The 14106-nt window shown below is 31.5% G+C and overlaps 1 protein-coding gene across 1 annotated transcript; it reads right to left on the reverse strand.

Annotated features, from left to right (window-relative positions):
* Positions 1–12771: 12771 nt before the first annotated feature.
* LOC125808959 (uncharacterized) lies at positions 12772–13284 on the reverse strand. The gene has a single exon (XM_049488639.1). It carries the CDS (start codon positions 13282–13284, stop codon positions 12772–12774), a length of 513 nt encoding a protein of 170 aa, XP_049344596.1.
* Between the last annotated feature and the right edge of the window lie 822 nt (positions 13285–14106).

Consider the following 14106-nt stretch of genomic DNA (forward strand, 5'->3'; position numbering starts at 1 on the left):
TGAAGTCCTAACTTGAATGTTAAAATACAATAATATCCCTAACTTAGGTTGTGACTTTTCGAATAAGTTGTGACTTTTTCAAAGGGCTGTGATTTTTTGATGAGTTGTGATTTTTCCAAAGAGTTGTGACTTTTTCAAAGGGTTGTGACGAGGAAAGGTCATGACTTTTCAGATAAGACACAAAAAAACACTTGCTCATATTACCCTTTGTTGACTATAAATAAAGGAGTTTCCTCTAATTTTTCAACGTCAATTTTTTTTAATCTTCTTCTTCTTCTTCTTTAAAAAATTTCGTGTGATTATTGTCATTGAGTGAGTTCGAATTTTAGCGGAATATATTGTACCACTATTCTGATGAACTAAATTATTCTATCGTAAAAGGGTATATTCTTTAACGTCGACTACTTGAGGAAAATAATTTTGATGATAATTTTTTTTTCTTAGTATATACAGTAGTATGTAATGTTCCAATATATGAAGTTAAATGATGTAGTCTAAAATCATTTGTTTTTGTTAACAATTTCTCTTGTCATGTAGATATATGTTTCTGAATATCTTTTCTAAAAATGATTAAACTTCTCAAAAGTTGGAGAATTGTCACGCTTTGTTTTTTGATGCTCAAGACAAAAAATGAATTTATTTATCAATCCTACTTATGTGAATTAGATTGTCAGGTTGTTTGCTTCGAAATAATTATTATTATATAAACATTGCCCTTTTATTTTATTGATTTACTGTTTCTTAATATGTAAGTATTTTCGACGAAAAAAGTTTATATGACTTGTAATAACGCCAGTTGAAGTTTGTATTACTTTAATTTTTATTGTAGTCTTAATTCATTTATTTTTGTTAACAATTTCTCTTGTGATGTAGATATATGCTTCTGAATATATTTTTCTGAAATTATTCAACTTCTCAAGAGTTAGAGAATTGTCACGATTTTTTTTGTTGCCCCAGATAAGAGAACGATTCTATTTATCAATGCTACTTATGTGATTTAGATTGTCGTGAACTTTGTTTTAAAATAGTTATTACTATATAAACATTGCTCTTTTCTTTTACTGATTTGCTATTTCTTAATATTTCAATATTTTCAACGAATTAAAGTTCATATAACTTATAATAAGGTCTGTTGAAATTTTTATTAGTTCAATTTTTATCGTAGTATAAATTCATATATCCTGAACTTAGGTTGTGCCTTTTTTGATGAGTTGTGACTTTTTTGATAAGTTGTGACTTTTTTCAAAGGGTTGTGATTTTTCGATGAGTTGTGACTTTTCCAAATAGTTATAACTATTTTAATGAGTTCTGACTTTTTCAAAGGGTTTTGACTTCTTGGAATGGTCATGACTTTTCACATAATACAGAAAAAACACTTTCTCATACTACCCTTTGTTGACTATAAATAGAGGGGTTTCCTCTCTTTTTTCAACCACAATTTTTTTAAATCTTCTACTCTTCTTCTTCTTGCATTTTAGAAAATTTAGTATCATTTACTGTCGTAGAGTGAGTTCGAAGTTTAGCAGAATATGAGGTACCAGTATTCTAATGAAGTAAATTGTTCTATCATAAGAGGGTATATTCCTTAACCTTGAGTTCTTGAGGAAAATAATTCTGATGATATAATAATTATTTTTTTGCTTAGTTTATACAGTAGTATGTAATGTTCCAATATATGAATTTCACAGGATGTAGTCTAAATTCAATTGTTTTTGTTAACAATTTCTCTTATAATGTAGATCTATACTTTTGAATATCTTTTTAAAAATTATTAAACTTCTCAAGAGTTAGAGAATTGTCACGATATGTTTTTTGATGCTCAAGACAAAAGAATGACTTTATTTATCAATGCTACTTATGTGATTTAGATTGTCAGGTTGTTTGCTTCAAAATAATTATTACTATATAAACATTGCCCTTTTGTTTTATTGATTTACTAATTCTTAAAATTTAAGTATTTTGGACGAAGAAAAGTTTATATGACTTGTAATAACATCAGTTGAAATTTGCATTAGTAAACTTTTTATTATAGTCTAAATTCATTTGTTTTTGTTAATTTCTCTTGTGATGTAGATATATGCTTCTGAGTATCTTTTCCAAAATTATTTAACTTCTCAAGATTTAGAGAATGGTCACGATTTGTTTTATAACTTATAAAATAAAAATTAATATACAAAAATAATTCTAAAAAATAAAATGTAGTTGTTCTCCACATTTTCATATGACATCTAAACAAATTGAGTGGAATACACGTGCAAAGCACATCTGGTTAGATGACAAGAAAACTACACAACAAATATCGCCTATCAGGTAATATTAAATATATACATTATTACATTTAAATAATAAAAAATTTCATTGAACATCTTCATACGTTCGTTTGAATAAGATATATATATATATATATATATATATATATATATATATATATATATATATATATATCCACATTGAACATTCACAAAAGAATCTGCAATATTATTTTATGCAAATCTTATTATTCAAATCTTCGCTTAAATTTTTGAATTGATAATCACGTGCAACGCACGTGTCGGAAAACTAGTATATGTATATATTGACTAAAAAGAATAAGAGATGTAAATCGTAAGAGACAGAATTCTCCTGCTACTTTGTCTTCATTATCATTAGTGGCTGAAAAATATTTAATGAAACATAATAATTACGCAAAATAAATTCAACTTATAATATATTCATAAATAAATTTTTATTTATAAAATGTAAAATTTTAATAGAAAAATATATTTATCATAAAAACAACGAATGATATACCGTGAGTTTACGGTATTTTTAATACATTTCACTTAAGAGTTGTGTGTGTGTAGGGCCATTTTGCATTGGTATTAATGTGTTTTTATCATGTTTGTAGGAAATAAGTTCTGACGTGGAAGTGGAGAGACACAACTGAAAAATTGTGCAGAAAAGGGTATTTACGGACGTGACCTACAGAAATTCTTGACCAAGTGCGGAACCACGGTTACAAATGACGGACCGTAGGTCGACCTATGGGTTGTCCTGCAGTTATGTCAAATGAGTCAGAGAAGGGGGTTCCAGTACCTGATTTCGAAAGTTTAAGTATGGAGCCACGGAGGAGGATCCACGGATCGTGGATCGAACCACGGTCCGTCCTGCTGATCCGTCGATTGTTACTGAGAGTTGGAGATTTTGAGTTTTGGAAAATTGCCTAAGTCCCAAACCACAAAAGGGACCTACGGACCGTAGGTTAGTCCACGGTCCATAGGTCAGTGTCGTAGATCGAAATCGTGTCCAGAAACTTTATTTTCTTATTCGTTTTCTTTTTACTTGGGACATGTTTTTTTATATATATATAGGGCATGTAAACCTCGTTTTTAGGGGTTGTCACACCCCTTTTTTCCTCAATATTTAATTTAAGTATGTTTTGAAAGAAAAAGAGTTTCTCCAATTAAAGTGACATTTTTGAAAAGGGATTATTTTATTATTCAGAGTCGCCACTTGGAATTGAGTTTTGGTGTTCCAAGTCACCTTATTATTTAAACCCCTAATCAAAAGGAAATTTGACTCTTTATTTTTATTGGTCTGCGAGAACAAAGATCGGGTAAGGAATTCTGTTGACCAAGGGGAAGGTATTAGGCACCCCTCGAGTCCCGTGGTTCTAGCACGGTCGCTTCATTGACTATATATGACTTAAATTAATTTTCAGATATTGTATTATTAACTTAATAATAAAAGTTATTTACCTCATTATTTGGTTTATTTTAAACCTATTTATATTATATTAATATATTTTCGTTAATTAAAAAGAATGTATATCACATAAATTTATTCAAACATAATAAAGTAAAATTAATAGATGGATATTTACAAATCTTGATTTGTCTGGTAATTTCTTTTCTTTTCCTTTTCTTTTTCATGTATTTGTATTTTTTTATTTTTTTATTGTGGATAGAAAATATATGGGTATCTAATTGCTAGGAATTAGAATTTGTGTGGGATTGAAATTTTTTGAGTTTGAGTATTTTAGGATTGTATTTTCTTAGTTAGATTAGAAATAGAAATAAAATTTTTATGTGATTTGGAATTAGTTTTAGCAAGAAATTCTAAATAGATTAGGACTATTTTTTAGAAAGATTTTTTCCTTCTTAATTTTTTAATTTTTTTTTTCTTTACTTTTTATCCCTTTTTTGACGTTTTGGTTTTATTAGTTATTATTTTATTTTTTTTATTTTTGTTTTGTCTCTTTGTATTATTTATTTTTTTTACGTTTTTTTTTTTTTTACTTTATCCTTTATTTATATTTTTTAAATATTTTTTTTTTATTCTTTTTGGACATTCTGTTTCTCGTCTTCTTCTTTTTTTTTTTTTTGTTGTTTATTTTATTTTATTGTTTTAATCATCTTACGTTTTCTGTTTCATTTTTTCTTTATTATTATTCTTTTTGTTCTTCTTACTTTTTGGTTTAACTTTTTTTTGTTTCTGTTACGCTCTATTTTTTATTATTATTCTTTTCGGTTTACGTATGTTCTGTTTATATATATATATATATATATATATATATATATATGTATATTTTTATGCTTTCTCATTTTTAAAAAAAATTAGTTTTCTTAATTATTCATTATTTATTTTTTTTAACCATAAATCTCTAAACAAATATTCATATATCCTCTTAATTATATATCTTAATAATTCGAATTAAAGCGATAATCATCTTAACACTTATTCTAAAGGCAAACTATTTTTTTATCAAAAATAATATATTAAAAAAAAAGAAGAAGACTAAAACACATTCCTCATAGGTTTTCTAAAGCACTAATTTATATCCTAATCTAACAAGTCTACAAATAATTTCAACAAAAAAAATTCTTAAGTGAAAACTAAGGTCCAAGAAACATTAGCTATTCAAAATTAAATATCACGAAACCAATTTCAATATTAATTACATCTAAAGAGCATAAAACAATAATTAAAAAAAATGTATGATACATCTTTTATTTTTATTTTTATATTATTCTAAAGCAAGAAACTTAAACGGTTACGTTTTTCTAAGCATTCATAAATTCATCACAAACAATGGTAGATAATAATAACATGCGACTCAGAAAACTTCATATTATTGGAATCAAATTTCGTACGAGCATTCCAACTACATTATGCGAGAATTTAGAGTTACCTCGCTGCGAAAATCGATACCACAAAAACAACTGCTACTATCTACTGATTTCCAAAGTTAATAGCTAATATTAACTTTAAAGAGCCACGAATCCGAAACCTTGAGTGAAACCTTGAACGCTGACTTAATTTTCAAAATAAAACTCACTTTTTGTTATCTTTTTCTCTCTGTGATTTTTTTTCTGTGTGTCTGTGTATGTCTTTTCTTTACTGAGCGTATGTTTTTATAATAGTTTGGGGTGTGAGTCTGGTGCTAATTAAAAGGAACGTGATGGAGTGGGATTAGGATTTAATTTAAAATTTAGTTGAGAATTTTTAGGATTGAGATAAAGGAAGAAAAAAGAATAAAATAAAATAAAGAAAGAACGAACAGAAAAAGAAAGAAAAGAAAAAAAAACGTGTAAAAATAAAAAAATAAAAAGAGAAAAAGAGAAAAGATCGTGCAAGAGGGGAAGAAAAGAAAGAAAAAAAATAAAAAAAACTAAATGGGAGGAGGATTTTTAGTAAATAAGTTAAGGAAGTTGGGGGTAATTAGGATAAAGGTAAGGTAATTTGAAATTTTTAGGACTCTTCTTTTTATTCTTTATTATTATTATTATTATTTTTTCTTCTACTTTTCCATGATATATACGACTATTATTATTTTTTAGACTAGATAAAATTTGAAAGATTAAAACAAAATACGTTAAATTCAAAAGCTTTCTTTATTAAACTTTAAACATAAAGTGAGCTTATAATTTGTTGTAATTTTCAGTTTATTTTAAATATAATCCTACTGAAATAATAATATTTAAGTATTAAAATTGGGTGTAAAATTTTGATGTTTTGGTCAAAAATTAGGTGTTTACAGTATGCCCCTCTTTGCTTGGAAACATGAAGAGTTTTCATGCAAAGACGTGAACACTGTGACTAATTTTTGATCGAGACATTTATCCAAAAATGTGAAAATAAGTAAAAGAGGAGAGGTTTGACTGCGTCCTAACTTTGGACAAACTATCTATCCTGAGTTAATAATCAGGTGTAGTTCATATATAGGAAGGGACAGGAGAATAATTTTAGGTAGTCGAGTGAGGTTTTGTCGAGGTTCCGGTTCGTAGCTCCAGTTGTTACATTAAAAGAAAAAATACAATAGGAGAGAAGGGAAAGATACAAGATCATATCTACTCCACTAGTACTGAGTCTTCATTTTGAATCTTCAATTATCGCTTCACCCTCTTTGGGTAGGTACATCGATTCCGAACTTTCATCTTGATATTTGAATTTATGATCTGAAATTTATGATTTGACTTGAGTCGTTGACACTCTTCCGCATGATATTCTTGAATGCTTGTTTTCTCGAGAAGATGATTCATGATATGTTGAGCCGTTACATGGGTTGAAAACGACTCTAAATGTCGTTGACATCTGACATTCTTCGTTTCTCTAATCAAAATGAGGATTTTATTCTTGAACTTCAAATTGGTATACTAGGTAGAAACCTGCACGCCATAAAACAAAACAAACAAACGAAACAAAATTTTTGCCCCAGTATGCACTAGGAAAATTTTGTGAGTTATTGATGAAAGCTATAAAAGTTTCTACTAGGCATAATAATAATATACTTTTTAAAAATAAAGGGAGATTTGTGCCCAATATAACCAGAGGTTATTACGCCCTGTGAAGTCATAAAAAATAAGATAGGAGTTATTGTGCCCTACACGCAACCAGGGATTATTGTGCCCTGTGAAGACATGAAAAAAAAATAAAAAAAAATAGGAGTTATTGTGCCCTATATGCAACCAGGGGTTATTGTGCCCTGTGAAGACATGAAAAATAAAATAAAATAAAATAAAATAGGGGTTATTGTGCCCTATATGCAACCAGGGGTTATTGTGCCCTGTGAAGACATGAAAAAATAAAATAGGGATTATTGTGCCCTATATGCAACCAGGGGTTATTGTGCCCTGTGAAGACATGAAAAAAAAAATAGGGGCTATTATGCCTTATATGCAACCAGGGGTTATTGTGCTCTGTGAAGACATGAAAAATAAAATAGGGGTTATTGTTCCCTATATGAAACCAGAGGTTATTGTGCCCTGTGAAGACATGAAAAATAAAAATAGGGGTTATTGTACCCTATATGCAACCAGGGGTTATTGGTGCCCTGTGAAGACATGAAAAAAAATAAAATAGGGGTTATTGTGCCCTATATGCAACCAGGGATTATTGTACCCTGTGAACACATAAAAAATAAAATAGGGATTATTGTGCCCTATATGCAACCAGGGATTATTGTACCCTGTGAAGACATAAAAAAAATAAAATAGGGATTATTGTGCCCTATATGCAACCAGGGGTTATTGTGCCCTGTGAAGACATAAAAAATAAAAATAGGGATTATTGTGCCCTATATGCAACCAGGGATTATTGTACCCTGTGAAGACATGATAAATAAAATAGGGGTTATTGTGCCCTATATGCAACTAAGGGTGGCAACGGAACCGGTAACGGAACTACCGGACCGGGACGTTCCGGAACCGGAACGGAACCGGGCACCACGGGCCGGAACCGAACCGGAACCGGGACGGACCGGAACCGGTAATTCCGGAAAAAAATACCCGAACCCGTCCCGGACCGGTAACGGACCGGACCGGACCGGACCGGAAACCGGGTCCAACCGTTATAAATTATATTTTTTTATTAAAATTAAAAAATTAGGAATATTACACTTAAAAATTTATACTTTTAAAGTTTTAAATACAAACTTTCAAACTTTTAAAAGTATAAAAGTTTAAATTTCACAATTTAAAACTTTGAAAATTTAAATTCAAACTTTAAAACTATAAAAGTTTAAATTTCACCCTTTAAAAGTTTGAAAATTTAAATTCAAATTTCAAACTTTAAAACTATAAAAAGTTTAAATTTCACAATTCACACTTTAAAAGTTAGAAATTTTAAATTTGAATTGGTTGATTAGCTAGTTCTTCCATTGCATCAATGTCGTCATCACTAAAATCTAGCATTATTTCATCAACGTCATTTTCAAATTTGGTCGGTAGAGGTGGACGACCATAACTCCTTCTCTCGCCATTAATCCAATCTCTAAATAGTACGGATATCTCCAAGCTATCTGCTGCTAATGAATATCTATGCTCTCCAATTTGAAATCTTGCTGCACTAAAAGCGCCTTCCGAAGCTACTGAAGATGCTTGAATAGCTAACACATCTCGAGCAACCGGTTGTAGTTTTGGAAATCCTTTGCCGCGATTGCTCCACCATTCTAGAAGATCAATAGTAGTAGGTTCTGTATTTTGATTAATATATGCATCAAAATCATTTCTATCATTATGAGAAAGTTCAATAATACAATCTATCATATCATCAATTTCATCTTCATTATTATATCTACTCCTAGAACTTTGAGGCTCTTCGTTATGTACTACATTCCTTATATTAGAATTATTATACAAGTCGTACAATTTTCTAGCTTCAATTTTTATACTATCTTTAACATCTTGACAACTAGGTGTTTCATCATCTTCACTATCAATACCCAAATTAAAATATATTTTATCAACCATTCGTGCTGCACCTTCATCTTTGTAATGTGGGTTTAACAAACAAGCAGTTAAATAAATTTGAGGAATAGGAATAAAATATTTTTAAAATTTTTCAATCATTTTCTTAACAGATTGTTCAAATCTTGGTTTATTTTTAAATTTATAAAATTTATTAGAAATAGCACAAATATTAGGTAAAACAGAGCAAATAGTTGGATAATAAAGTGCAGATATTTTTTTTGTAGTTAAATAAAAAACTTTTAAGAATTCTATAAGTTCTTTTATGTCATTCCAATCATTATCATCAAGTCTATATGTCATATTTGAATTATGAGCATTCCAAACCATTTGTAAAGGTTTCCTATATTCATAAGCAACTTCAAGCATTTCAAATAAAGAATTCCATCTTGTACACACTGATTTTGGAATTTTTCTAGGTGGAAGATTAAATTCACGACAACGATTTTCAAAATCTCTACGTCTAGACTTAACTTGACATTTAAAAATAAAATGACATGCAGTTTCAACTTTTGTGCAACCATCGTCATATATTGCTATACCATCTCTAACAATCAAATTATATATGTGTGCAGCACACCTAATATGAAAACCATCAATATAAATAGGGCAAAGAGACGGTTTTAGTATTTCAACAGCATTACTATTATTAGAAGCATTATCTAATGTGACACTACTTATTTTATCACAAATTCCATAGTTTTGCAAAACATCTATAATTGTTTGAGCTATATAACTACCGGTTTTATGCATTTCACAACATTTATAACCTAAAATTCTTTTTTGCAAAGTCCAATTTTCATCAATCCAATGCGCAGTAATTGTGAAATAATCATTACCATTTACACTATGGCCCATATCAGAAGTAATAGCTATTTTACAATTGTTATAATAAAATAAACAACGAAGATATTGAAAATGTTGAGCTTGATAATCAAAGATAGCCTTTTTAATTGTATTTCTAGTAAAACCTTTAAAATGTGGATTATACACAATTTGAATATAATTAATAAAACCGGGATTTTCAGCAAAACTAAATGGCAAACCCATAACAACAATCATTTTAGCTAATTCTTCAAGATCTTTTTCTCTATTATATGACCGTTGTATACTAGAACCAGAAACATTAGAAGGATTTAATTGTGTTTGGACCATATTAGAGCCATCTACTCCTACATTTTCAGGAAGGGTGGTACCATTTTTTTTAGCTTCGGCTACAGCTTTAGCATGCAAAAATTCATTTTTACAACATGACATTAAATGATTACTCAAATGTCCCGTCCCACCCTGTTTTCCTACAGTTTTATGATTCATTCTATGTTTACATTTATTACAAATAGCTTGTGTTTTATCTTCATTCTGAGTCATAAATTGCCATACAACTGATTTTTTAGCGCGTTCTACCTTAGTCCTAGGATGCACGGGGGGAATGGGAGCAGGACAACGAAAGGGAGCGGGAGCCGGGGAAGAGGGATTGAGAGGGGGACTAGTAGCCGACGGTGGCTCAGTTTCATCATCATCATATTCATCAACATTATTATCAAAACTATCAACATAATCATTAACATCATGTTCATCATCTTCAGGTAATTCCTCTTCAAAATTACCAAATCTTCTTTGTAAATGTTCATGATAAGGATCTAATCCACTATTACTATCAATATTAAAAACAGTTTCATCAACATGCGTATAATCATCCGTATTTATTCTTAATTGAGAAGTTTTTTTAGTTTTAGATTGAGAAGTACTACCGGTTTTTTTATTTTTCTTGGATTTTGAGCTAGATAAATTAGTGAACGAATTAACTATGGTTGTTTTACCCTTTTCAATAATGTTTTTTCCAAAATCCATATTCAAAATATAAAAAGTGAGCAAATTATATATAATACGAAAATGATTAGCAAAGTTTTAAACAAATAAACAACTAAATAAGTAGAGACTAGAGATTAATTACTCACAAAATAAATAATTAAATGTAAACAAATAAATAACTAAATGAAAAGTGAGTTGGAACGAATGTACCAAACGTCTACTAAAAAAGTAGACGTGTATGACCGGAAGGCGAAAATTGAAAGTTGAATTTTGAAGCTCCAATTTCCAAAGTTCAAATTCGTAATTTTAACGAGAAGTCGAGAATAAGAGAATTTAGAGAGTAGAGACTAGAGAGTAGAGAGATTATAAGATATTTTTGTGAGTGAAAAGAATGAAAGATTAGGGGAATTTATAGTTAAAAAAAAGGTTGAAAATGTAGTTTTAAGAAGTTTGGGGTATTAAAAAAAGTTTGGGGGGTAGGGAGGTGTAAATGGGGGGTTATGGGGTGAAAGAGCCGTTGGTGGGGCCCAAAACCCGTTGCCCAACGGCTCTCAACGGCTATTTTTTAAATTTTCAGATTTAAAAAAAAAAAAAAAAAAAAAGTTCCGAACCGGACCGGGACGGAACCGGGACTAACCGGATCGGGACGGACCGGTAAAATCCCGGTTTCCGTCCCGTTACCCCTCCCGGACCGGAACAAGTCCGGAATTAACCGGCACTATCCGGAACCGAGACGGAACCGGTAACGGACCGGAACGGACCGGAACCGGAACCGGAACCTCCCGGTTCCGTTGCCACCCTTATATGCAACCAGGGATTATCGTGCCCTGTGAAGACATGAAAAATAAAATAGGGGTTATATATATATATATTTTTTTTTTACTTGATCATTTATTTTATTTTATTTTTATTTTTGTACATTTTCCAAACATAAAAGAAACAAACAAAAATAAAAATAAAATAAAATGCCCCAGATTTTATTAAGAAAAATAATCTTTTTTTTTTTTTTATTGTTATCATTATTATTGTGGTGCATATTATAGGAGAGACAGGGATTCAAGAACTTACCTGGTGGCGTTTGACTCTCGCGAAATACTTGCACGATTTTTCTTTGTACCTATTTTAAAACAAAGAATATTTTGTTAGTTTTTTTAAACGGTGGTTGGTTTGTGACTTCGAATATCTTGTGGAGTTTGACTTTGAATCTGTGTTGGTTGAAAGAATCATCATATTGACGATCGCGCGAATAGCTTGAAGATGCTTTATAGACGGTCCTTATCTTCTCTTGAAACACTTCTTGTGAACATTTTGACCCATTTCTATCTTGTGCACGTTGTGGGGTTCATCCTTTCCAAAACAACTTTCTTGCTTTACCGATTTTCACATGGTATCGTTTTTTTGAATTTTTTTTTTTTTTTTTCCGATCGGTTCACAGCCCTAGTCAATGTTGTGCATGCCCCCCAACATTCAACTGGAAATACCGTAGTCAATTTCGCTACTTTAATTTGATTTTCTCACTTGACGCGAGTTTATGCTGAATGAGATTCAAAGAATACCGAACACAAGTACAAATGACACAAATGAAAGGGTTATGAAAGAAAAGTTATGTCTTTAGAAGAAGGAAATAAGTAAATGTTTAAAAGGAATGAAAAGGATCTTATCTGAAAGTACGTGACCATCTTAATGAATCATGACATGCATTTGGACTAAGCGTTTGATCCTTCTAAGTTGTCTGAATCTCATGAAACAATGTTGTACCTTTAAGTCTATAGCCTGACTTCTATCTTGATTGTGTGCTCATGCCAAGACGGAATGTCATCATTTGATCAATGGTGCCCTTCATGGTTTTCCACCAATAAGACATTCTTATCTCTTTTTCTCAACTTACTATCGTCTTATGGTGCCCGTGAGGGTTTTCACTCATAAGACTCTCTCATTTTTTATTTTTTATTTTTTATTTGTAACACACCGTAGGTTATAATGTCATGTCTCAGCCCTTGGAGAATTGAAGAACATGATTATTATTTTATTCAGTGATTAGACCGAACCCCAATGAAGGGCTGCCTACGTATCCTCTTAGGAATCAGGTCGAACGTAGTTCAATAAAACTTTTTTTTTTTTTTTTTTTTTTTTTTTTTTGGCACCAGACAAGTGGTGTTTGAAATAAAGGAGGATACATTTTTATCCTCTCATCTTGAGAATGTTAATCATGAGAGTGTCATAACAAAGAGTGTTAGGCGTAGTATCTTTTGATCGAATCTGCGTTAACAATTGTGTCGATCGCCTTTCCCTCCATATTTGCCAGTTGCAAAGCTCCTTTTGATAGCACTTGTTTAATAACATAAGGGCCTTGCCAATTTGGGGCAAACTTCCCTTTGGCCTCGTCTTGATGGGGAAGGATGCGTTTCACAACAAGTTGACCGACTTCAAAATTTCTTGGGCGTACCTTCTTGTTATAAGCTCGAGCCATCCTCTGCTGATATAATTGACCAAAGCAAATTGATGTCAATCGTTTTTCGTCTATCAGTGCTAATTGTTCTAACCTTGATTTAACCCATTCCGTGTCCTCAATTTCTGCTTCGACAATGATTCGAAGAGAAGGGATTTCAACTTCTGCGGGTATGACAGCCTCAGTTCCGTAAACCAATAAGTAAGGAGTTGCACCGACTGACGTACGAATAGTTGTGCGGTATCCCAAGAGAGCAAATGGTAGTTTTTCATGCCACTGCCTAGATCCTTGCACCATTCTCCTAAGAATCTTCTTAATGTTTTTATTTGCCGCTTCAACCGCCCATTTGCTTTGGGTCGATAAGGGGTTGAATGACGATGAACAATTTTAAATTGCTCGCAAACTTCCTTCATCAGGTGGCTGTTAAGATTCGCTGCATTGTCTGTAATAATGATTTTTGGTATGCCGAAACGACATATGATGTTTGAATGAACAAAGTCCACCACTGCTTTCTTGGTGACTGATTTGAATGTGACAGCTTCCACCCATTTGGTAAAGTAGTCGATAGCAACTAAAATAAACCGATGCCCATTAGATGCTTTCGGCTCAATCGGCCCATAACGTCCATTCCCAAGCCACAAAGGCCACGGAGCAGACATAAGGTGCAACTCTAAAGGAGGTGAGTGAATCAAGTCGCTATGAATTTGGCACTTATGGCACCTGCGTACAAATCGAAAGCAATCTCGCTCCATGGTCAACCAATAGTACCCTGCCCGGATAATCTTTTTTGCTAGAACATAACCGTTCATGTGAGGGCCACAAACCCTGAATGCACCTCATTCATAATTGTTTCTGCTTCTTGAATATTTCACACATCGCAATAGATTCAAATCTGGAGTCCTTTTATATAAGATATCGCCACTCAAGAAGAACCATTGGCGAGTCGCCTGATAGTTCTTTTTTTATCTCTATCAGCATGTATTGGATATTCTTTAGCTTTTAAAACCGTTTATGTCGTGATACCAGGGCTCACCGTCTGGCTCTACTTCAATTATATTGCAATAACCATGTTGATCCCTAACTTGGATTTCCAACGGGTCAAATATAGGTATTACCCGG

The sequence above is a fragment of the Solanum verrucosum genome, unplaced genomic scaffold (assembly GCF_900185275.1).
Source record: "Solanum verrucosum unplaced genomic scaffold, falcon-dt-bn FXZP01000435.1, whole genome shotgun sequence".
Taxonomy (NCBI): domain Eukaryota; kingdom Viridiplantae; phylum Streptophyta; class Magnoliopsida; order Solanales; family Solanaceae; genus Solanum; species Solanum verrucosum.

Excerpts from the sequence above, each read along its gene's own strand:
- LOC125808959 (XM_049488639.1), bottom strand. The coding sequence starts at position 13,284 with ATGGTGCAAGGATCTAGGCAGTGGCATGAAAAACTACCATTTGCTCTC.